Consider the following 21,633-nt stretch of genomic DNA (forward strand, 5'->3'; position numbering starts at 1 on the left):
ATGCTAGAGCTCTTGTAGTAGTTGGGAAGTGTAAAACTTGGATGCAATGAATGGTGGGGTGGTTGGGGTATTTATAGCCCCAACCACCAAATGTGGTCGTTGGGAGGCTGTCTGCTCGATGGCGCACCGGACAGTCCGGTGCACACCGGACAGTCCGGTGCCCCCTGCCACGTCATCACTGCCGTTGGATTCTGACCGTTGGAGCTTCTGTCTTGTGGGCCCGCCTGGGTGTCCGGTGCACACCGGACAGCTACTGTTCCTTGTCCGGTGTGCCAGTATGGGCGCGCCTGACTTCTGCGCGCGCAGAGCGCGCATTAAATGCGTGGCAGAGAGCCGTTGGCGCGGAGATAGTCGTGCTCCGGAGTTGCACCGGACAGTCCGGTGCACACCGGACAGTCCGGTGAATTATAGCGGACTAGCCGTTGGCGTTTCCCGAAGCTGGCGAGTTCCTGAGGCTGATCTCCCTTGGCGCACCGGACACTGTCCGGTGTACACCGGACAGTCCGGTGAATTATAGCGCGAGTGCCTTGGAACTTCCCGAAGGTGGCGAGTTTGGAGCTGGAGTCCTCTGGTGCACCGGACATTGTCCGGTGCTCTCAGACCAGAGGGCCTTCGGTTCCCACTTAGCTCCTTTGTTGAATCCATAACTTGATCTTTTTATTGGCTGAGTGTGAACCTTTTACACCTGTGTAATCTATACACTTGGGCAAACTTAGTTAGTCCGAATGTTTGTGTTGGGCAATTCAACCACCAAAATTAACTAGGAACTAGGTGTAAGCCTAATTCCCTTTCAATTAATTTTGATGGGACCCAATAGGTCACCCTAGTCTGGTTATCTTGTTACCTTGTTTACCCCCGAACTATTTGGGTAGTTGTGCTATTGCTCTATATGGTTTTGGGTTTAATATTACATTATGATCATGTTCCAATTATACTGTCGTTTTATTTATTGTTCATGACAAGACCATTATGTTAATTGGAACATGGAGCTTAACTTGAGAAACACGTGCCACCCCAAGGGTGGAATGGGACGCCCTTGGCTGACTAACTAGGAAAGCTAGTGGAGGACTACCTTATCCGATAGGGCCAAGGGCAGTAGGGGAGCAGGCGTGTAGGGAGGTTCTCGGGTTAATTTTGCGGCGATGGCGGTCAGACGGGGGATTCCTGCATTGCTCTTCCTAGAAACCGTAGCGGGTTTTCTGAAGTTAGTGGTACTTTATAAAGGTCTCGTAGTAGATCCCTAGTCATTCACCTCGCTAGTGTCTAAGGGTCTAGCTAACCCTGGCGACATGGGATACACGACTTGTGGGCACAGGGTACAACCTCTGCAGAGTGTAAAACTGGTACACTATCCGTGCTCGCGGTCATGAGCAGCTCAGGACTCTCGTATGATTAAACTATGGAACTAAATTCAATTTGTCATTTGCGTTGCATGAGATTTATTATTAATTTTGTTCTATTATTATTCTGGGTTGGTGTTTACTTACATTTAGTAACTGGTAATAAAATTTTGACCAACTTATTAAAAGCAATGCTCAGCTTTAACCCCTATTATTGATCAGCCTTACACTTCACATGAACTCCCACCTTTGGTGAGTTCATGCACATTATTCCCCACAACTTGTTGAGCTATGATCTTTTGTGAGCTCACACTTGCGATATATAAACCCCCCACAGGAGAAGAACAGGTGGTCCAGGAGGAGCCGTACAACGAGGAGTACGATTTGATCCAGGTGGCGTCTCCCAGTCAACTTTATGACGCCATGGATGGACATTAGTTCGTTTTATATTTATCATTTATTTTTGTAAGACTTTCGCTATGTAATAATTATTTTTATGATATTGTGACATTTATCTCTATACACTCTGTTATTATATGTGTTGTTCTCGCACATATGAGATGCACCCGACTTTATCCCTTAAATCTGGGTGTGACACCAACAGGGCTGTTTCTAAAGGTGTGTTTGGTTGAATATGTAAGGAGGGATAGAATGGGTGGTCACAGTTTCTATAGTATTTGGATGAGAGTCACGTGTGAGCGAGATAAACACCAGAGTTTTTTTTGTGGCGGCGTGATCCCAAAAAATCAAGAGGACGGTGTCGCCCTCGACTCATTCCTACTTTATCTTCAAACCAAACACATCCTAAGATTTCAGGCCCGAGTAAAAATTTATATAGAGATCCTTTTAACCTATGTATATGTATAATAAATCTATATTATGTTATGTACATACATTTTTAAATATACAATAAATGATTACTACACTATTGAGGAGTAAAAAATTGTTTAATCAGAATTCACAAACCTAAATATATAGAACCTAGTAGACCGAAGCAAATAGCATGCCAAACATAATTTAGCTAGTTTCCGTCTTACCTAATTATTGTATACGTGTACGCATACGTGTGAAGATCGATCGCCGACGACGTGTTTGCAGTCCAATCCTTTGACGAAGTGTTGGCTGAATTGGTTTTTTCGATGTATTATGTTCTGATTTGGGAATTGGGATCGATTTGGTGATAATGGCGTACATGATCGCAGCAAGCCATTAGCCACGTACTGCCCATGATAGCGAGGGTGGGCTGCTATAGCATTAGGCTAACCAAGACAACGCTGATTAAGCTGATTAAACAACTAAGGCTATATTTATTTCTATCTATATTATATAAGTTGGATTATGGTGGAAGTGTAAGAAAATAAAATATTCATTTTGAATCACAAATAAGCTAAAATAAGTAGCTTATTTATTTTAGCTTATTTATGATTTTAAAGTGATATTTTATTCTTCTACTTTTTTTACCATAGTTCAACTTATATAATTTACGAGATAAATAAATATATCCTAAATATTACAATTAAGTATATCCTTGGTGAGGATCTCAATATTTTGGCGCCCTGGCGGCCGCCAGCTCGCCCCCTCAGATACGGGCCTGCGCCAAGGTCTGAGGCAACAGTGCGCGAAGATAACCACGCGGGAGCGGAAGCTCGGCTGGCGTGCGGTGCGGCCCGGCCCGGCCCGGCAACGAAGGCGTGGTGCAGTCCTGGCCGACGCGCAGCACGAGGCGGTGGCTCGGCAGGTGTGCGGACTCATCCTCACTCATCTTGCCTTCGCTTTCTCGGAGCTGCAACGCCTGCCCGTCGTTGGCCCTCATGGTCAGCGAGACAAGAGCAGGTACAAAATAAAAAATGAGAACAAGTAGTATTGAGAAAGAAAATCTGCTGGAGCTAGTTTTGTCTATTAAATTCCTTTATAACTGTTTTTACATGCTTATCTAAATAGTTTTCTTAGAGCATCTCTAGAGTACTCTCTATTTTAACTCTCTATTTATTTTTTCATAAAAATTAAAACTCTATATGTAGTATTTTACTCCAACAGACTCTTCAATATACAAGTTTGACGAGTTAGATGATTAATCTGTTGAAAAGTTATTCTACTATTAAAATAGCTAAAATTTGACTTAACCAGTCATTTAGCTAGTTTATTGGAGATATTCTTATCTATATTTTATTTATCTTCAACACATGTAAAATGTATTTTATTCTAGATTTTTAGATATATGTATTTATCATATTTTTAAATATTACTGTCTAAACAATAAAAATAGATAAAGAGATGAGTGTGTTTTTTATATAAAAAATGAAGTTTATAAAATATTTCAGAGACAATAAAATCTTCTTTAAATAAAGGATAGATGATCTTTAGTAATGTATTTTTGGAGACAGTGTTTAGAGAAATGTGACGGTTAAGAAGGCCGTGATTTTATGACCTCGTTACCATCACCTGCTATTTTGGCGGGAAAAAGCCTTTTTCTCCCGCGCCTTTTCCCATTCCCCTCCAGTCTATTAACCTTTCCGTGTCTCCACTCGCACTTCCGCGACGCGCAACCCAAAGCAAACGCACCGGCTCGAGCCAATCCACCACCCAGCCATGCCTCCCAAGCGCAAGTCCCCGGCGACGATTGCCCCTGCCGCGGGGTCCCCGAGGAAGACGCGGAGCATGGTTGCTGCTGCTGCTGCAGGGAAGCGGGCAACGGAGCCTGCTCCGGCGAAGGCAGTGCCGGCCAAGAAGGAAGACGAGGCGGCGGTTGCCGAGTTGAAAGGGAGGAAGAGGGGCAAGAAGGAAGCCGAGGCGGTGACGGTGGCCACCGAGCCGAAAGGGAGGAAGAGGGACAAGAAGGAAGCCGAGGCGGTGACGGTGGCCACCGAGCCGAAAGGGAGGAAGAGGGGCAAGAAGGAAGCCGAGGCGGTGGCACCAGCGGCAGAGGAGGAGGATGGGGTTGATGTGGCGGCTGGAGCGAAGCGTGTCATCGTCGAGGCCTGGTGAGTGCCTTCGTGTGTACTTTTAGGATATGCGGTGATTTGTCTGCTGAGAGAGGTAAAGGACGGGTATAGGTTATTTTATTCTTGTTTGATTGCCCTTATTGATTTGTTTCTGCCGGAGGGATGGAGATTTGGTCTTTTAGCAAGGAAAAGCGTGTGGATAGATAGTGATAAACACCAATGGGGAGTACCGGACAATTGGTCTGGGCTTGTTTTTCTTTGCATTTGCGAGGTGTCGTCTGTGATTAATGCAATATGCAATATAAGTTGGAATGCACATTCTTTACATTGACAAACAAACGAGATATCCTGTTCAATCAGTCATTTCGTACAAGCGTACAATCAAACTATCTAGAACATCTGATTTAGATCCAACCCTTTTATATGGAAGGGGTTAAATGTAGTTACTGTTGGATTTTGATTTTGCGTCAGATCGTTTGATTGCACGTTCGCACCAATATGATTTATTGCACATGATATATGGAAAGAATATGTGGAAGTAAGTAGTCCAGTATACTTTTTTTTATTGTTTCAGAGGAACAACAAATGGATATATATATTTTTTAAAATAGTTTCAAAGATAGAGTGTATGCAACTCTATCCGTTGCAGGCTATACAATGTCACTGATCCAAACGCATTTTTATTTATCATGTCTGCAAGCTATTGAAATCACCTATTTTTTCGAGACAATAATAGTTATTCTGGTTCTGGTGTTATCTACAATCTCGTCTTAATATTTAAATTTATCATCCTTAGGTTTATTGTAGAAGCTTTCTTGTTTTGCTTGAAATATGTTTGCAGCAACTGTACAGTTGCGAAACCTCGGAGACACACAATACCCGTGCGCAAACATTTGGAGCAAGGTCCTCAATGCAACATCCAAACAAACCACCTATCTGTTTAAAAATGTGTCATTTCTATTGCCGACATGAGATTGTAAATCAACGGCAAAGAAATTCTGCATTTTGGTTGACCCACACCGTCAAGGCTTTACCAAGGTCTCTCCTTGTCTGTCTTTGCAAGCCACATCCACCTTATTTGCAGCGCCCAGCTCATATATTCAAGGTTGAGAATGCCCAGCCCACCATACTCAAGCGCCCCCTGCACTTCGTTCCACGAAACCAGACAATTGCCACCATTTACTTGCTAAAAAGGAAAGTTAGGCAGTGCCTAGATGCTAGGCAGAATAGGTGTTTACCTGTTCTCTCTGTTATTTTGCTCTCATATCTGATTCCGACCACAAACACACATGACACACCTTCATTTAACATGCAAAAGGTACAATCAAGAAGGCTTGCCTTGTCACTTAGCAGGTCTGTATTGCTTGCTCGGTGCCTGGCACCTTCTGTAACATTGTTTTTGAAGTCACATGTCAGCGAATTTTGTTTTTTAAGAAATAGTTGCCTTCATTAGTTGAAGGCTTCCCTGTTTTTTCCATTCTTCATAATTCTTAATATAGTTTTTCCTGTCCATGCACTTTATTTCGTGATACATAGCTGCAACTTTGCTTACAGTTGTTCTTTCTGCTATTCTATAGCACTCAGTGCAGACAGTTTAAGATCCGAGCTCAGAAGGTGAAGGAGGACCTGGAAAGTTATGTTTCGGGGGTGTCTGTGATAATCAACCCTCAGAAGGTATTCATAGCGTGTTAATCGTCACGATCTTTGCCAAACCATGGGGTTGTTTGATACCCTAAAACGGCTTTCATGTACATCATACTTTCTTGATGGCCATTATACTAATTTTTTTAAATCCCCAGCCACGCCGTGGTTGCCTTGAGATACGTGAAGAAGGCGGTGAAGTGTTCATATCACTGCTGGTAATATTCCTAACTATCATTTTCTTAAATCTTGTAGGTTTAGGCTATATGTATCGTGTCTATTTTAGAGCTATCTATTATCTGAGGCCTACACCAAATTCTATCTAATGATCTCATGGTAGCATTTAATACATTTTTGTGCATGTCAATTAGCCTGGGACAGCACCGCTCATTGCCCCACACTAGAGTGATTCATGAAATGCTACTTCAAAATACAAAGTTCGAACATGTACCGTTTTTGCTAACCGTTTGTACAATGCGTTACTTGTGATAAAACCTTCCAAACAAAAGTTGCATACATTTGATTTAGTTAGTATCGGCTTACCAAATTGTTGTGCTTCTTTTCATTCCGCCTTGGCTTTATTCCATGTTGTACGTTGTTTCTTAGAAAAAAAAATGGTAGAAATAGGATGAATAAATAGTGGTTTGCATAATCTAAGATGTCTTTTCTGATAATAGCAGGGATAGCCCATCGTTGCATGTATCCACATCATTTCATTTGGTTTAATTAAAACTCCATTTGATGCACAGAACATGCCACGCCCCTTCACACCAATGAAGAAGCTCGACATGGACAAGGTTATCAAGGACATCGCCAAGAAGATCTCCTAAACCATGTTGGCTGGCTATGGCTCGGCGGCACCATTTTGTGATTGAAATATTCAATCTAAGATCGTAATCTTCAAAGGGTACGGTGTACCTTAGGTGTAGGTTCCAATCAGTGGCGTTTCCTATTGCATTGGCCATGTGCCCATGTCTCGTACTCGTACCTATGCTTGTCCTGCATTGCTGGGGCATATCGTTTTCTGTTATATGATATATGCCCTGAAAATTCCTTGACTTCTGATCTACCGTGTTCTCTGCCACCCGCGTTTGAAGTGTTGGAGTTTTCATTGTTCATGTCAGTGGCAATCTACTTTTTTCTTGGTATACAAGAGCTGAAGAGATCTCCAAGAGTGCCCAAAGAAAAAAAAAGTGCCAAAAAAATGTAGTTTTGGCTGGTTGCAAAGATATATTGTTTGGTGGAAAAGAAGTCTTAAGCGAGTTTGGAAATCCTATTTTTCAAGAGATTTTTTCTAAGAAAAAATAATTTATTTTCTCTTAGTAAAATGAAAATTCCTTAAAAATGGAGTTTCCAAACTAGTCTTTTTTTACGAAGGGGCGAAACCCCCTATTTCATTAAGAAATAGGAAAATTTGAAACAACCGTCACCTCGCGGTAAAACATCCAAAAGATCGACCACGACCAATACCCTATCTAGACTCTAACCACTATCACGAGATCAGTGAAGAGCCTACGATAACAAGAAAAGTTTTGGTCTATGAAGGACTATATAAGACTTTCTTATTTACAGCCCAACAAGACAGGCAGAAGCCACAAAAGGAACTGAACAGTCTAGCCAACAAAAGACAGACAACTATCCACATCAACTTCCAAGTTTCAGCTTCGGATCAACCAGAAATACGCCTGTCGAGAGGGCACCACCCTAAGGCCCTTCCGAAAGCTTCACTTGCCGTCTTTCGGATTAGCTTGCTTCCTAGCACCACCATTCTTTGCTCCTTTTTCTGACGAATCGCCCAAGAGTCCAGCCAGAAGCAGCAAAGAAAAATGATGTTAGACGGATCAAGTAAATGATTTTTTCCAAAGCACCAATCATTTCTAGTGCGCCAAATAGCCCAGAATAAAGCACCACAACCAAATAACACTAGATGAGCCATCTTGTCTTTTGGTTTACATAACCAATTGTCATACAGATTTTTAATATTTTTCGGAATCATCCTCAAATTCAAGGCAACTTGAATTACTCTCCACATATATTGAGCAATGGGGCACTTAAAAAACAGGTGATCGATAGATTCATCCACCCCACAGAAGCAACAATTCAAAGAACCAATTCAAACACCTTTTCTTCATGTTGTCCTTAGTAAGAATTTTATTTCTTACCACTAACCAGAAGAAAACCTTGATTTTATGAGGCAATTTAGATTTCCACAAAAACTTATATGGAATCAAAGTTTGATCTTCTATTTTCTTTTTATACAAAGAATTAACTGAAAAGCCTTTTTTCCCCAGAGTCCACACAATTTTATCCTCTTGATCAGATAGCCTTACCTGATTACAGCAATTAATCAATTCATCGAATAACAACCTCAAATTACCCACAATCCTTCTTCTGAAAGTAAGAGACTCAAAATTCGATGTGAAAACCTCATTAACAGAAACATTTTTGTCATAGGTCAAGTCAAAAAGAATAGGAAACTGGTAAGACAGAGGTTGATTACCCATCCAATTGCTTTTCCAAAAACTAGTCTTCAAACCATTGCCAACATCTGTTTTACAATATTTGTAAAAGTTGTCTCGTAAACTCAGGATTTTTTCCAGAAATGAGAGTCATTTTGTTTTTGCTTAACTAAAATAAGGGGTTTTCCCTTAATGTACTTACTGGCAATAATCTTTTGCCATAAGCCTTTCGAATTTTCAATATTCCAAAGCCATTTAGATAGTAAGGAATCATTCATATACTCCAGATTTAATACACCCAAACCACCCTGATTTTTGGGAGAGCACACTGACTCCCAATCAGCTAAATCAAATTTTTTGGACTGCCGACCCCCCTGCCACAGAAGCCTTCTCCTCAACAAATCAATTTTTTTGATAACAGTCTTAGGGGCAGGATAAATCGAAAGCATATATAAAGGAACATTAGAAAGACAACTATTTAGAAGAGTAAGTCTACCACCAAGACTCAGGAATCCACCCTGCCACTCAGCTAGTCTTTTTTCCAGCTTCTCAATCATGGGGATCCAAAGATTTTTATTAATCTTCTTATCAATTGGCACCCCTAAATATTTCATAGGAAGATTTCCTATAGGACAAGTAAAGATGTCAGCATACAAAAAGTCTATCTCTTTAGCATTACCAAAGCATAATATTTCACTTTTGTGAAAATTTATTTTCAAACCAGACATGCTTTCAAACAAACATAAAATGAATTTAAGATTTCTGGCCCCTTCCAAGCAATCTTGAATAAGAAAAATGGTGTCATCGGCGTATTGTAAACAGCAGCAACCATTATGAATGATATGAGGGATCAGACCTTTAATCAGACCCTCATCTTGAGCTTTCTTAATCATACAAGCTAAACCATCAGCAACCAAATTGAACAGAAGAGGAGAAAAAGGATCCCCTTGCCTAACTCCTTTGTGAGTAGTGAAATAAGGACCCAGAATATCATTAGTTTTGATGTCAACTTTGCCACCTCTCACAATCCTCATGACCCAATCACACCAAGTATTACCAAAACCTTTTTTCTCCATCATACTATAGAGGAAATGCCAATTAACTTTGTCATAAGCTTTTTCAAAATCAATTTTTAAAACCACTCCACTTTTGATTTTTCCTCTTAACCTCATGAAGAATTTCATTGAGCGATATGACTCCATCCATAATGTATCTGTTTTTAATGAAACCATGTTGAGAATCACTTATCACTTTTGTGATGCAACCCGCAAGTCTATTATTCAGAACTTTGGAAATAATCTTGTAACACACATTCAGAAGACAGATAGGTCTAAAATTCTTCATGTCAGCCGCATTATCCACTTTTGGTAATAAAGTAACCATCCCATAATTCAGTCTCTCAATTTTGAGATTTCCATTATAAAAGTCATTGAATAAGTGAACAATATCCAACTGAATGGTATCCCAAAAAGTTTGAAAGAATTCAGCAGGAAAGCCATCGGGACTAGGGGCACTATTATGTTTCATCTCAAAAATCACTTTCTTAATCTCATCAACTGAGAAAGGAGCCTTCAGGAAAGATCTATCAGAGTCTAATAACTGGTTCATATTGAAGTGAGACATATTAATACTAGATAACACCGAATGACCAAAAAGATCTTTATAATAAGAAGTAGCAATTTTATTTATTCCATCAGCATCACTAACAGAGACTCCATCCTGATTCAAGAAGGGAATTTTAACCCTCCGCTTCCGACCATTAGCCAGAAGATGGAAGAATTTGGTATTTTCATCACCCTCATTGATGAATTTTTCTCTAGCAGTTTGCTTTTTTTTACAGATTTCTTCTTCCATGATTTTTTTCAGATTCCACTCCATATCAAGCTTTTCGATTCTCTCAGAGTCCGAAATACCCATAATTTCGCATTTTTTATCTAAAATGTCAATTTTCTCCATCAAATCTTTTTTTAATTTCAAATATCTACCTTCAACATTGATATTCCAACCTTTCAACATTTTTTTCAACCTTTTGGTTTTTTCTTTCCAAATATCAATACCTTTCTTACTTCTAACAGGCAGAGACCAATTATTCACAACTAAAGACTTAAACTCAGGTCTCAACCTCCAACAAAGCTCATATCTAAAATCTCTTTTAGCCGGAGAAATAAAATCAGTTTTGAAACATAAAGGCACATGATCTGAAAAAGATCTACTCAGACCAGTAACATTCACATTATTGTAATGCAGATCCCAATCAGGACTAACAAGAAACTTGTCTAACTTCTCAAAAGTAGGAGGATTACGATTATTAGACCAGGTAAAATGACGACCACTAAGATCCAATTCAATCAGATCATGAACATCAATAATAGAATTAAAAAGAGAACTCCACTTATTAGTCCCCCCAGGTTTGTTCTTGTCCGATTCTCTTCTGAGAATGTTAAAATCACCACCAATCAACATTGGATGAGAACATTTGAAACAGAAAGCGGATAACTCACTCAAGAATTTCTGTTTTTGCTCATTTTGAGCAGCACCGTAAACATTAATAAAATTCCAAATAAAACCTGATTCTTTTTGAATCACCAGCGTCCGAATCATAAATTCACCCAACTCTTTTTCTCTAACATCAAACATGTCCGAATCAAATCCTACCAGCAAACCTCCCGACCTACCATTAGGGGGAGACCAAACCCAGACGAAGTTTCTATTACCACTAATGAAATTCAACCATGATTCTTCAAAATCTTTCTTGTTGGTTTCTTGTAAACCAATAAAGTTAACCTTCTCTTTCATGATAATATCACGCAGGAATTCACTTTTCACATCTTTGCCGAGGCCCTGACAGTTCCAAATCACACCAATCATTCTGAACAAATCGGGGCCTGACCACCAGGCTGGCCTCTCCTCTTAATAGAGATTTTCCTATTATTGGGAGATTTACCAGCTATATTATTTTTTTCCTCACAGTTTTTTTCCTGTGCTGAATTTTACGACCTTTTCTAAGGACCATAACATCATCAAGATCAGAAAAATTATCATCCAGACTATCATTATGAATATTATTATCAACATCAGAAGCAATGCAATCAACATTGGAATTATCAACATTAATCCTAACAGATTGAACAACTAAATTTTTCCTAGATAGCTCTAAAGATTTAACCAGGTTTAAATTTTCCACAGCATCATTAAAAGAAGAACCTAAATCAACTCCAATTTTGTGAGCCACATCCATGAGAACAACATTATCAGTATTCAGAACAGAGAAAGGATTGTAGGACGTACCTTTGTTGATGAAAGCATCTTTGGCAATAGCTCTTGCAGCAGCTTTATCAGCAATTTTCATTTCTTCAGAAGATTCCAGTCTGCTGCTCCTTCTAACACCTTCTGCCACCTCACCTTCCATAGGTCCTCCTTTTTTAGCACCAACAATCTTGCTAGCCTCCTCAGCAGTACTATGATATAGTTTCTTTTTCTCTTGGACAGGGGAAGGAATAAATTCATCATCCTTGATGAATTCATCCAACTCCTGAGAATCCAACAAATCATCTTCACTATCATTGAATTCTTCATCCTCATTACCCTGACTATCAAGGTAACCTTTAGTTCCTTCGGAACCTTTCCCCATTTTCATACTTTCAGATTGTTCAGACAAGGATCCTGCAACATTGGCATGACTGGAGGATAATTTTAAGGGAGATTTTCCCTTAACATCCTTACCAGAATCCTCATCCCCACTTTTGGCCTTTTTAGCATATTTGCCAAGAGAGATGTCACCAAACCCTTGTCTATCAACCGAAGCCCTCTTACTCAAATTAATAGAATCATCATTCCACCTTTCATCAGTAATGTTGTCAATTTTAAAGAAAATGTCATACAGAAAAGGTTTGACACCAACTTCAATGATGGGGGGATCATAGCAACACTCTTCACATGAACTTTGAACCTCACAATTTCTTTAGAGTTTAAAGAATTAATATCCACTTCTTCCACTGCCCTAATAGTGGATCCCAATTCACAAATGGCCTGGTAATTTTGAAGCTCTTTCGGCACATTCTCAGCCACAATCCACACTGAATGCAGTTTTGACTTAGCCTAAGAGTATCTTATTTTTTAACATTAAACATGATGGGAATATGCTACCCTTCATGGTTGATTTGGTGACAAGGGGATCACGGGAGGATTGGAGGGGATTGAAAGGGAAATGAACTAATTTCCTCCTCAATCCTCTCCAATCCTCTCGGGATACCGGGTCACCAAATCAACTCTCACGGTGCACGGTCTACCTAGGTGGCTAGGTTTGTTATCAAACACATCAAATGCAGCTCTCATGAGACAACAGGCGCGTTGTCACCATAAAACATAAAAGGTGATGCAACAACACGCACTTATGATTTAGACATTTAGCTAATACTATTAAAAAGCTCGGTAATTTATTAGAAAAAAGAAATAAAAAAGTTAAGAAGTATGATGCTTTGGTTGAATCTTTGCATGCTGAAATTTTTAGACTTAAAAGCTTAATTCTTGTTGATGAGTCATGCAAACAATGTTATGATTTATGCTAAATTTACTTATCTAAGAGATGCACATGTTTCAACTTATTGAGCACCAAAACTGACCGTGAGGTGACAGTGCGGACAGTCCGATCCTGAGGCTGGACGGTTTGCGTCTAGACTGTACGCCATAGCGGCGAGGACCAACCTCGTGTGCGTAGAATCAGTTAGAGTTCCAGATTTATTACGAGATTTGTTAGCAAAACCCGCAGGATTAACTCGAGAACCGACCTGTAACGGGTCTAGATTGTATAGATGAAAGGGCATGGTCGATTGAAACCCCCACAACCGATCCAATCAAATCTACTTATTAAATTTACCTTATTTGCATTGTTCTTTCTATTCCTTAGGAGTAGGGATGAAAACGGACGGAAAAAATCCCGTCCCGACCCGCCCCATTTTCCACATTTAATCCGCCCGTTTTCGGATTTCCGGAAAAATACGGGTTCGGGACGGGTTACGGGTTAGCCGTCGACAGAAGCGGGACGGAAACGGGAAATACTATTTTCCGTTCGGATTGTCGGGATCCCGTATTCGGTCGGAATATTTCCGTATTTATTCCGGATTTAACCCGAAGCGGAGTCACCAGTCAAGACCCAAATCTGCCAAGCCCAACCCAACAGCCAACAGACAACAGACCTCCATGGTTGACGGCTCCCGGCTCCACGCTAAAGTGAAACCCTAAGTCCATCTTCCAGCTGACCGCCGCCCGGAGTCACGGACTCGTCTAGTCACCTGTCCGGCCATCCACCGAGACTCACCCGCCGTCCGGCCGCCCGCCGCCCGCCGTCCAGGCCGAAGGCCGTCCTGCTGTTTGCTAACTGCTGTCTGCTGTAGGCTACCGAGTACAGGCGTCCGAGACTCCGAGTACAGCCTGTAGCATTGAAGCCGTAGCCGTCGGTCCGTCCAGGCTGTCGTCTGCCGAAGAGGCGAAGACACGAGCGTCTGCACACAGCACACGGCTCCAGCCTCCAGCTGTCGTCTACCGAAGAGCGGAAGAGGCGAAGACGGTCACCGGCTGGCTGCCACAAGTCACGCACACTGCACTGTCTGCACACGGCCGAGCTCCAATCCAATCAAGACGAAGACAATCAAGAGTCAAGACACCGAGGCCAACTAGTACCACAGTACATGTATTGTTTGGTTAATTGTTCAATTGTTCATAGAGTGGCATACTGGCATTTGGTTAATGTGTGTTTGACGTCATGGACTTATTTTTCCTTGTTGTTCAATGGCTATGTGGTCAACTGGTCATGTAATCATGTGGTGATGTGGGCTTTTTTTCCGGTTAATTTTTCCGTTGAGGCAATTTCCGTTCGTTTTCGGTTAATTTTCGGTCGTTTTGGTTCGTTTCCGTAAACCCGTATAACCCGGACTCATTTCCGCCCGTAGTTGTTCCGCTCCCGCTCCCATTTCCGATGAAGAATTGCGGGAGCGGAAACGGGAGAAGGGTTTTTCCGTCCGTTTTCATCGCTACTTAGGAGTAGGAGTAATCTAGCCTTAGCCTAGCTCGGTATTAGTCTACATCGGCCTATTTCTTTGCCGCTGTTCGACTCTACGTCGACTAGAGACATCTTGGACGACCTGCTGGCCCTAAGACAACCCTTGGATCTCTCCTCCCCGTTGGGGTCCTTCATTGAAGGTGAGATCCAGATTCTTCGTGGAGAAGAAGACCATTTGCGCCATCTCGTCGTGGACTGTTCAGCCCTACGCATGGACTGTCTGGAAGCATGCAAGGAAGGAGTTGCTCCTGTACCGAGGTCGTGGATCGTCTGACTCAGAGTCACGGACCGTCCGTGTCACCGCAGAGAGCATCAGCACACGGTTCATCTCAAATGTTTGACGTTCAAATCGGCGTCAACACAACTTTAGGGCAACTTAAGGTAGAAAGGGATAAAAATAAAATTCATGTTTTCGTAACTGGTCAATCAATTTCTTATGACGATTGTAATATTTTTAAGTTAAAATTAAAAGATGCTAACGCTACAGTTGACCAGTGGAGAGAGGATTTCTCTACACAAAGTTCTTTCTTGTCGAATTATCAAAAACATGAGAAACTTCTGTAATTCATGTGATTATTGTTTCATCCTTTTAAAACATATTGAATATTTGCAAGGTAAGATGTGAACTAAAAGTTTGAATCAAACTTTAGAACAGAAGACTAGTTTTTATAAAAAGTTAAAACTGGCTAGGCTTTGATTCTTATGCACATTCCATGCACACCCACAATTGTTTAAATCTCTTGGTAATAAAGGGATTAAAACATGTAGTGAATCTAAAAAGATTGTTTTTAAATCTACTAGAATAATGTCGTCTACCAGCACAATAAATACAAATACGACTTATACTACTTCTCAGACTAGTTCGTCACTGCTAGTTAGTTTTTACCATTCTCTAGCAGTATAATTGATGAGATGTTTCTACTACTGGAGAGAAGTGAAACTGAACTAAAGGCACAAATTTAAAAGTTTCATTTGTACGTGGCCGCATGTTTTTTCCTTTTGCTGCCGGCCGGACCAACCAAATGAAGCTTCCCATGTTTCTCATTACTCTTCTGTGTTCTTCAATCATCTGGTTTGTCACCCTATTCCTTCCCCTTTTTCTGTGTTCTTTTTCATATTTCCGTATTTGGCGGAGTAGGGGAACGGACTCGTGAAGGAAATGATCTTTATATGGAAATGAAGGAATCCGGAGTAATTAATGAAAAAAATATTGAGGAATCAAAGGTAGCTCTAGTCTATGGCCAAATGAATGAACCGCCGGGAGCTCGTATGAGAGTTGGTTTAACTGCCCTAACTATGGCAGAATATTTCCGAGATGTTAATAAGCAAGACGTGCCCGTGCTCAAACATCCAAATAATGTTCTTTTCATCCGGGCGAGTTTCCCTGTAGCATCTGTCCGGCTGGAAGCAGGCATCAAATCCTTGAATCTACGTGATACAGGCATGAAATCATTTTCTTTTTACTGTTCCGGTGCAGTCATTTGGTCTATGTACACATTTGGGCGGCAAATCTTTTCTGGCATGTCTGTTCAACAAGGCACGGATTAACACTTCACTTGCGCTGCGTCCTCCCGTTGCAGCTAATGGCCCGCGCGAGCCGCGGCACGCAGCACCGGTTGGCCTCCGCGCCCATGCGCAAGGAGTCGTCTCTGGAGAGGCCGTCGACGGCGGTGTCGTTGTCGTCGTCATCGTCGTCTTGCGCCTCCCGCAGGAGGTCGCCCAGCCTCCTTTGCGGCTTCAGGGGTTCGGCCTTGAGGATCGCCGCCAGCGTCGGTAGATCGCGGGGTCTAGGTGGCGGAGTGTTCCGGCCGCTGGATCGGGATGCGAACGATCTCGCAGGCGTCAGATCTGGACGTGCAGGAGGAAATCAATGACGCCGCCGCCGCCGCCGCCGGTCAAGAACCTTGAGATGAGAGTGGAACTGGCCTTTTGGTTGTGGATTCAGTTTACCTCCGTTGACGCTGTAGAAATCATCTTCGCAGTCTGATTCCAACCAGGCGGTGGCTTCATAGAACGTCTCGTCTCTGCTACTACCTGAAAAAAAAAACACTTTGTCAGGCAACCGACTACTACGTGTGGAAAATGATGGGCACCTAGAACCATAATCACAGTTCTGGCATGGCCATTGGCCATGACATGACATTGACATGAAATATGGATGTAATAGTATCACAGTTGCAACCGTGGAAAACTGCGGACAACCGAATCATGATCGTGATGAGATCGGTTCAACTGCACAAATTCGCGGAGGCCCATATTTCTGTCGTCGGCGTTAACAAAGGAGAATGCGCGTACGTACGTGTTCCCACTTCAGCTACTCGTCTAGCATCATCAAGAGGTAACATGTGGACAGTGTTCTCGCTACACGTCTAACATGAGCCTACTTTTGGGTACACACGTGCCAATGAATCAGAGGTTATTCACTTCGGATTAAAGCCGATTGTTTAAACTGCTGCTGCAATCTATATAGATAAAAATACTCGGTAGAAGTCGATACGGATTTACCCACACGAACGGTTGGGATTTCCACTTATACTTAGATATAAATTATAAAAAATGTGTGGAGGTGGTTGCATTATTTTTACTTTTTTAAATATGGAGAGTACATGGATGATTGAAACTATGGAGCTAGAAAAACTGACATTTTAATATAGTAGAGATATATGACACTTTTTAAAAAAAAACATCGACAAAATCTCAAATAACATATCTAGGACAAGCATGCCTGCATAAAGAAAAAGAAGGGAAAAATAAACTTTGGATGTGCTCCGCTAAATACACCTAGGCCGTACTATTCCGAAAATAACACACCGGCGCATACTACAAAAAAAACTTTAGCCTCACAAAACTTCAGAAATCGGCGTTATTTTCGCATTTCCCCTCCGATCCGTCCGTAGTAGCAACCGAACACTCCTACACGTAACGTACGTAGCAAAAAAATACCGCCCAAAAACTATTGCTACACCATAGCAGAAGAACAGGCATTGCAAGCCGAAGATATCTCTACGATATGCAAGAACAACGAGCAGTCGCTCTTTGATTCAAACAAGAACTGGAACAGAGCGAGATACAGCATTACCGTCGTCGACGTTTCCGACGATGCCGGTGTCGTCGTCCGGCGCGACCTGCCGGCTGTTGGAGCCGGGCCCTCCTCCGTCGACCTTGCGCTCTCCGTTCTGCCACGGAGCGGCGGCGGCGCCCTTCTTGGCCTTGCTAGAGCTCTTGCTGCCTCTGCGAAACCTCATGCTAGCTTCTGCGCTCCGTGCCCCTCTGGCTAGCTAGCTAGCTTGGTCGGCGGCTACTGTGTGGAAGGTCAGACAGACACACGAGGTGATCTCGGGGGAGAAGTGAGGTACAGAGATAGAATAGAACTAGTTGACTCAGAAGGAAATTGTAGATAAAAACTAGCTAGAGTGATGGGTGATCTCACAGGAGACGGAGACGGAGATGTGAGCTAGACTGCTAGAGAGATGATGGAACAAGTTGACTTAGGAGTCAGGAGGAAATTGTATATAGAAAAATAGAGTGGCGGCAGAGTGGACCAATGGGCAGCAGGATGTACGGATCTGGACTCGTGGTCTCGAGCGCGGCGTGTCGTGTGCAAGCAGAGAGACGAGAGTCGACGACGACGACGACGATGCTGCTCTCGCTTTGAGGTGTCTATGTAGGAGCTGCAGATTGGGCAAGGGATTGCAGTGTGGAGCATGAGAACATGGATAGATGCGTATTTATGCTTGGATGGCTTAATTGGGAGCTACACCTAAAGTTCTGCAGAGTATGTGGACAGAGACAGCAAACCACCTAGCAAGAAAAATGTGCACGCAAAAAAAAAAAAAACTTTGCAGGTGGGATTTGGAAATCACAGCTGCAACTAGTAAAATGCTGCAACTCTTTTTTTCTTCTCTCTCTCCCTTTTATTACTTGGAGAAAAGCGACACTGAATTTTCTTTCTAGTCGAGGATGGAAAACTCCAGTTTTTTGCACTCCGAATTCTGAGACTACAGCTCTTGTACGGTGCAGTCCGGCCATGGTATGGTGGGTGACCCTTCTTTTCTGGTAGTTGGTGAAAGTATATAGCAGCACTGCATGCATTCTTCGGTTGATTTTACCACACGTTCATGATTCGCATGGGTCTCTTCGTTGTTCTTGTTCAGGAGATCAGTAGGGGTGTAATATGGATCATGATCTAAATGTTTCTTCATAATAAGATAGCGTCCTTTTTTATTTATAGTTAAAAAATTTAAATAAATAGGAATGGAGCCCGAGATTCTAAGCTGAATCGATCCTTAAATTTTATAGTGTAAAATATAGAGTCAAAATTTAGGGTATTACACAAACCATATGATATCTTCTCTCCGACGGGTCCCTCTCGGGAGCGAGATCTAGGTGCTGTTGGTGAATTTGGTCACTCATGCGCAAGCGTGGACCATCCGGCCACCAGACGTGGATCGTTCAGCTCGTCGACAGAAACCCTAGCCTCTATGCCAGACCGCAAACGGTCCGCGTTGTCGTAGAGAACATCGTCGCCGGTGCACGTCGCAACGATTGTTGTCCAGATCAGCCAATACGGTGCTTCGTCCTCTGCTTCGTCAACCGTAGTTTTCTTGCCCACCTGACGCGGTGGAGATCAGGACGACTGTAGGATGAGGGAGGCGTGCTGCCAGCGACGACCTGTTTGGAGCAGAGGTGACGGATGTTGGGCCGTGTCGGGCCGTTATGGCCCAGAAGGTGACGGATGTTGGGCCGTGTCGGGCCGTTATGGCCCAGAACTATCGTACTCCGAAGCAATTTTTTTCGAGGCAACGTAGCATGGAGTAATCTCACGCCATGTCGTGTAGACCGGCAATGAGACCTGCCGGGGAGTTTGGCAATCCTATTTTTCTAAGAAATTTTCATTTTTTTAGAGAAATTAGTTCTTTTTCCTTTAGTAAAATGTGAATCTCTCTAGAAAAAAAAGTTGTCAAACTAGCCCTTAGAAAATAGGGATAGAGAAGTTTCTTCCCTCACGGGAAAAAAAATCTCCCACAACAGGTAAACGGCAATATTTTACATTAATAATAGTTAATAATAAAAATAAATAATTACTTTGTTAAGAAATCATCCGTTGTACTAATGTGTTCATTTTAATGTACACATAATGATTTTTTACATCAAACAATGTGTATAAGTAGCAATGTTTTACATTTATAATAAATGAAGTACGATCTAATTATAATTTAAACGGGGATAGTGATCCCCGATAGGGATTTATCCTCGCAAGTAATAGGGACGGGGAAGAAATGTCACCTGCATGCGTTTGTTGAGATCCCCGCAGGAATTTTTTTCGTCGCTGAGACATAGATGGGAAGCTAAAACCCGACAGGGAATTTCCGGTTGCTATCTCTATACACAACGGTGGGGCGATGTTGTGCTATATCGGACCAAGCACGACAAAGAGAAGAAAAAAATCTTATATATATATTTCTAAAAATATATATCTTTAACATAGATTTAAAAAATCTATATAGGAAAGAGAAATCCTTTAAAAATAGTCCATTTGTTATTTTTTATTTGTCGCGATTTATTTTAAAAATAAACTAACAGATAATAAATATTTGAAAACAGAGACAGTAGATTGCTAAGACTAACAATTTGGATCAAAATTCTTAGTGCAGATAGGTACACGCGCTGCTGGGACGTACCAATTCTTCCGTCCAAACTCCACACTTCACAATATGCTTGCAAAAGATCAGCTTGGTAACATATCAATCCTCATCATCAACATACGAAAGAATGCATGTGTGCATCATAATATATACCAAGTCAACTGTACACAATAAACTCGGATAAAATAGCAAGATAGGAACCGATCAACAAGTATGACAATATATAAATACCGAATTATAAATAGATACAATGATTTACGTGAAACCTTTTGCAGGAAAAGCTCTAGATGACGAAACAGCTGATCCAATACGACAGGTAACAAGGTTGGAAAAGCACTAAATCTCTATAAGTTTGAATCAACTGGTCGATTTGGTCTTACACTCTCCTTTCTTAAACCCTAGCTCTCAAATGAACAAAGCACATAACAGAGAGTGAGCTCGGGATGCCCTTTTTGGCTGGTTTGGACTGGCCCTAACAATTAAGTCTCTCTCTCTCTCTCTCTCTCTCTCTCTCTATATATATATATATATATATATATATATATATATATATATATATATATATATATATATATATATATATATATATATATATATATATATATATATATATATAAAACAGGTATAAATGGACCTGGGCTTCCAATAGTGAAAGCAAGTCCAGGCCGATCATCCTACAACGTGGTTCAACCCAACGCGCCGACTAAACCAGGCTGTTGGGTGCGCCATCCGTCTCATGCACGCAAAAAAGGAATGTATGTATGAGTGAAACACGTTTCCTTGCATGCACGTAAATTTAGGAAATATATGTGTGACGTTTCTATTTTTAAATGCTTTATTTCCTACATAAATTTAGGATCGCTGCAACAGCCATGCAACTAGACTCGTAAGAACCATTTTATGACATATACTGATACTAAATATGCTACACTGTGTAGATAATTATGCAATTCGGCATACTGTATAAAAATATGTTACCAGTTGCATGCGCACGAATTTATGATGGAAAGAATGTGCAATGAAAGGAAATGAATTACACGCATATAAACAAAAAATCGTATTTAATGTTTTATTTGCTTCATAAATATAGGATCCCCACGCAGCTAAACACATTATAACTAGTTTATGATATATACTAATACAAATTATACTACACAGTGTAGGTATTTATGCAATTCGATACACTGCGTAAAAAATCTGGCATGTTGTTCACTGGTGGACGCATCTCTGGGTTGGAGCGTAAAAAGTTTAAGTTTTGAGCATAAAATCTCTCAATTATAAGTGCAAATACCGAGCCAATGTGAGAGGTTGATAGCTCTAGTAGTTTGTTATTGTGATCCTATTTTTATGTCAGATCCGAAAAACATGGCAAATGGCAGCTGCATGCATGCGGTTTCTATTTTTATACAGATCCAAAAATTATGGCAAAATGCATGCATGAGTCAAACATGTTCCCTTGCATGCGCGTAAATTTAGGAAAGATATGTGTGGTGGTTTCTATTTTAAATTCTTTATTTCCTCCATAAATTTAGAATCGCTGCAACAGTC

At 41.4% G+C, this 21,633-nt stretch overlaps 2 protein-coding genes across 2 annotated transcripts; one reads left to right on the plus strand and one right to left on the minus strand.

Annotated features, from left to right (window-relative positions):
* The first annotated feature begins 3,877 nt into the window (after positions 1 to 3,877).
* On the plus strand, positions 3,878 to 6,990 carry LOC100283075 (selT/selW/selH selenoprotein domain containing protein). Its single transcript, NM_001155977.3, has 4 exons — positions 3,878 to 4,321; positions 5,860 to 5,956; positions 6,082 to 6,141; positions 6,673 to 6,990. Exons 1-4 carry the CDS (start codon positions 3,930 to 3,932, stop codon positions 6,751 to 6,753), a joined length of 630 nt encoding a protein of 209 aa, NP_001149449.2. The 5' UTR covers positions 3,878 to 3,929; the 3' UTR covers positions 6,754 to 6,990.
* An 8,790-nt stretch (positions 6,991 to 15,780) lies between these two features.
* LOC100502501 (uncharacterized) lies at positions 15,781 to 18,116 on the minus strand. Its single transcript, NM_001196979.1, has 3 exons — positions 17,520 to 18,116; positions 16,391 to 16,474; positions 15,781 to 16,288 (listed from the first exon to the last, which is right to left on the minus strand). The coding sequence occupies exons 1-3, from the start codon at positions 17,683 to 17,685 to the stop codon at positions 15,993 to 15,995; spliced, it is 546 nt and encodes a 181-aa protein (NP_001183908.1). The 5' UTR covers positions 17,686 to 18,116; the 3' UTR covers positions 15,781 to 15,992.
* Between the last annotated feature and the right edge of the window lie 3,517 nt (positions 18,117 to 21,633).

This window comes from Zea mays, chromosome 10 (assembly GCF_902167145.1).
Source record: "Zea mays cultivar B73 chromosome 10, Zm-B73-REFERENCE-NAM-5.0, whole genome shotgun sequence".
NCBI lineage: Eukaryota > Viridiplantae > Streptophyta > Magnoliopsida > Poales > Poaceae > Zea > Zea mays.

Bases quoted from the DNA above. Each gene is read 5' to 3' on its own strand.
- LOC100283075 (NM_001155977.3), top strand. From the start codon at position 3,930: ATGCCTCCCAAGCGCAAGTCCCCGGCGACGATTGCCCCTGCCGCGGGG. The intron at 5,957-6,081 runs GTATTCATAGCG...TTAAATCCCCAG, and splicing joins TGATAATCAACCCTCAGAAG to CCACGCCGTGGTTGCCTTGA. The intron at 6,142-6,672 runs GTAATATTCCTA...TTTGATGCACAG, and splicing joins AAGTGTTCATATCACTGCTG to AACATGCCACGCCCCTTCAC.
- LOC100502501 (NM_001196979.1), bottom strand. From the start codon at position 17,685: ATGAGGTTTCGCAGAGGCAGCAAGAGCTCTAGCAAGGCCAAGAAGGGC. The intron at 16,475-17,519 runs GTAATGCTGTAT...TTTTTTTTTCAG, and splicing joins CGTCGGAAACGTCGACGACG to GTAGTAGCAGAGACGAGACG. The intron at 16,289-16,390 runs GTAAACTGAATC...CTGCACGTCCAG, and splicing joins TTTCTACAGCGTCAACGGAG to ATCTGACGCCTGCGAGATCG.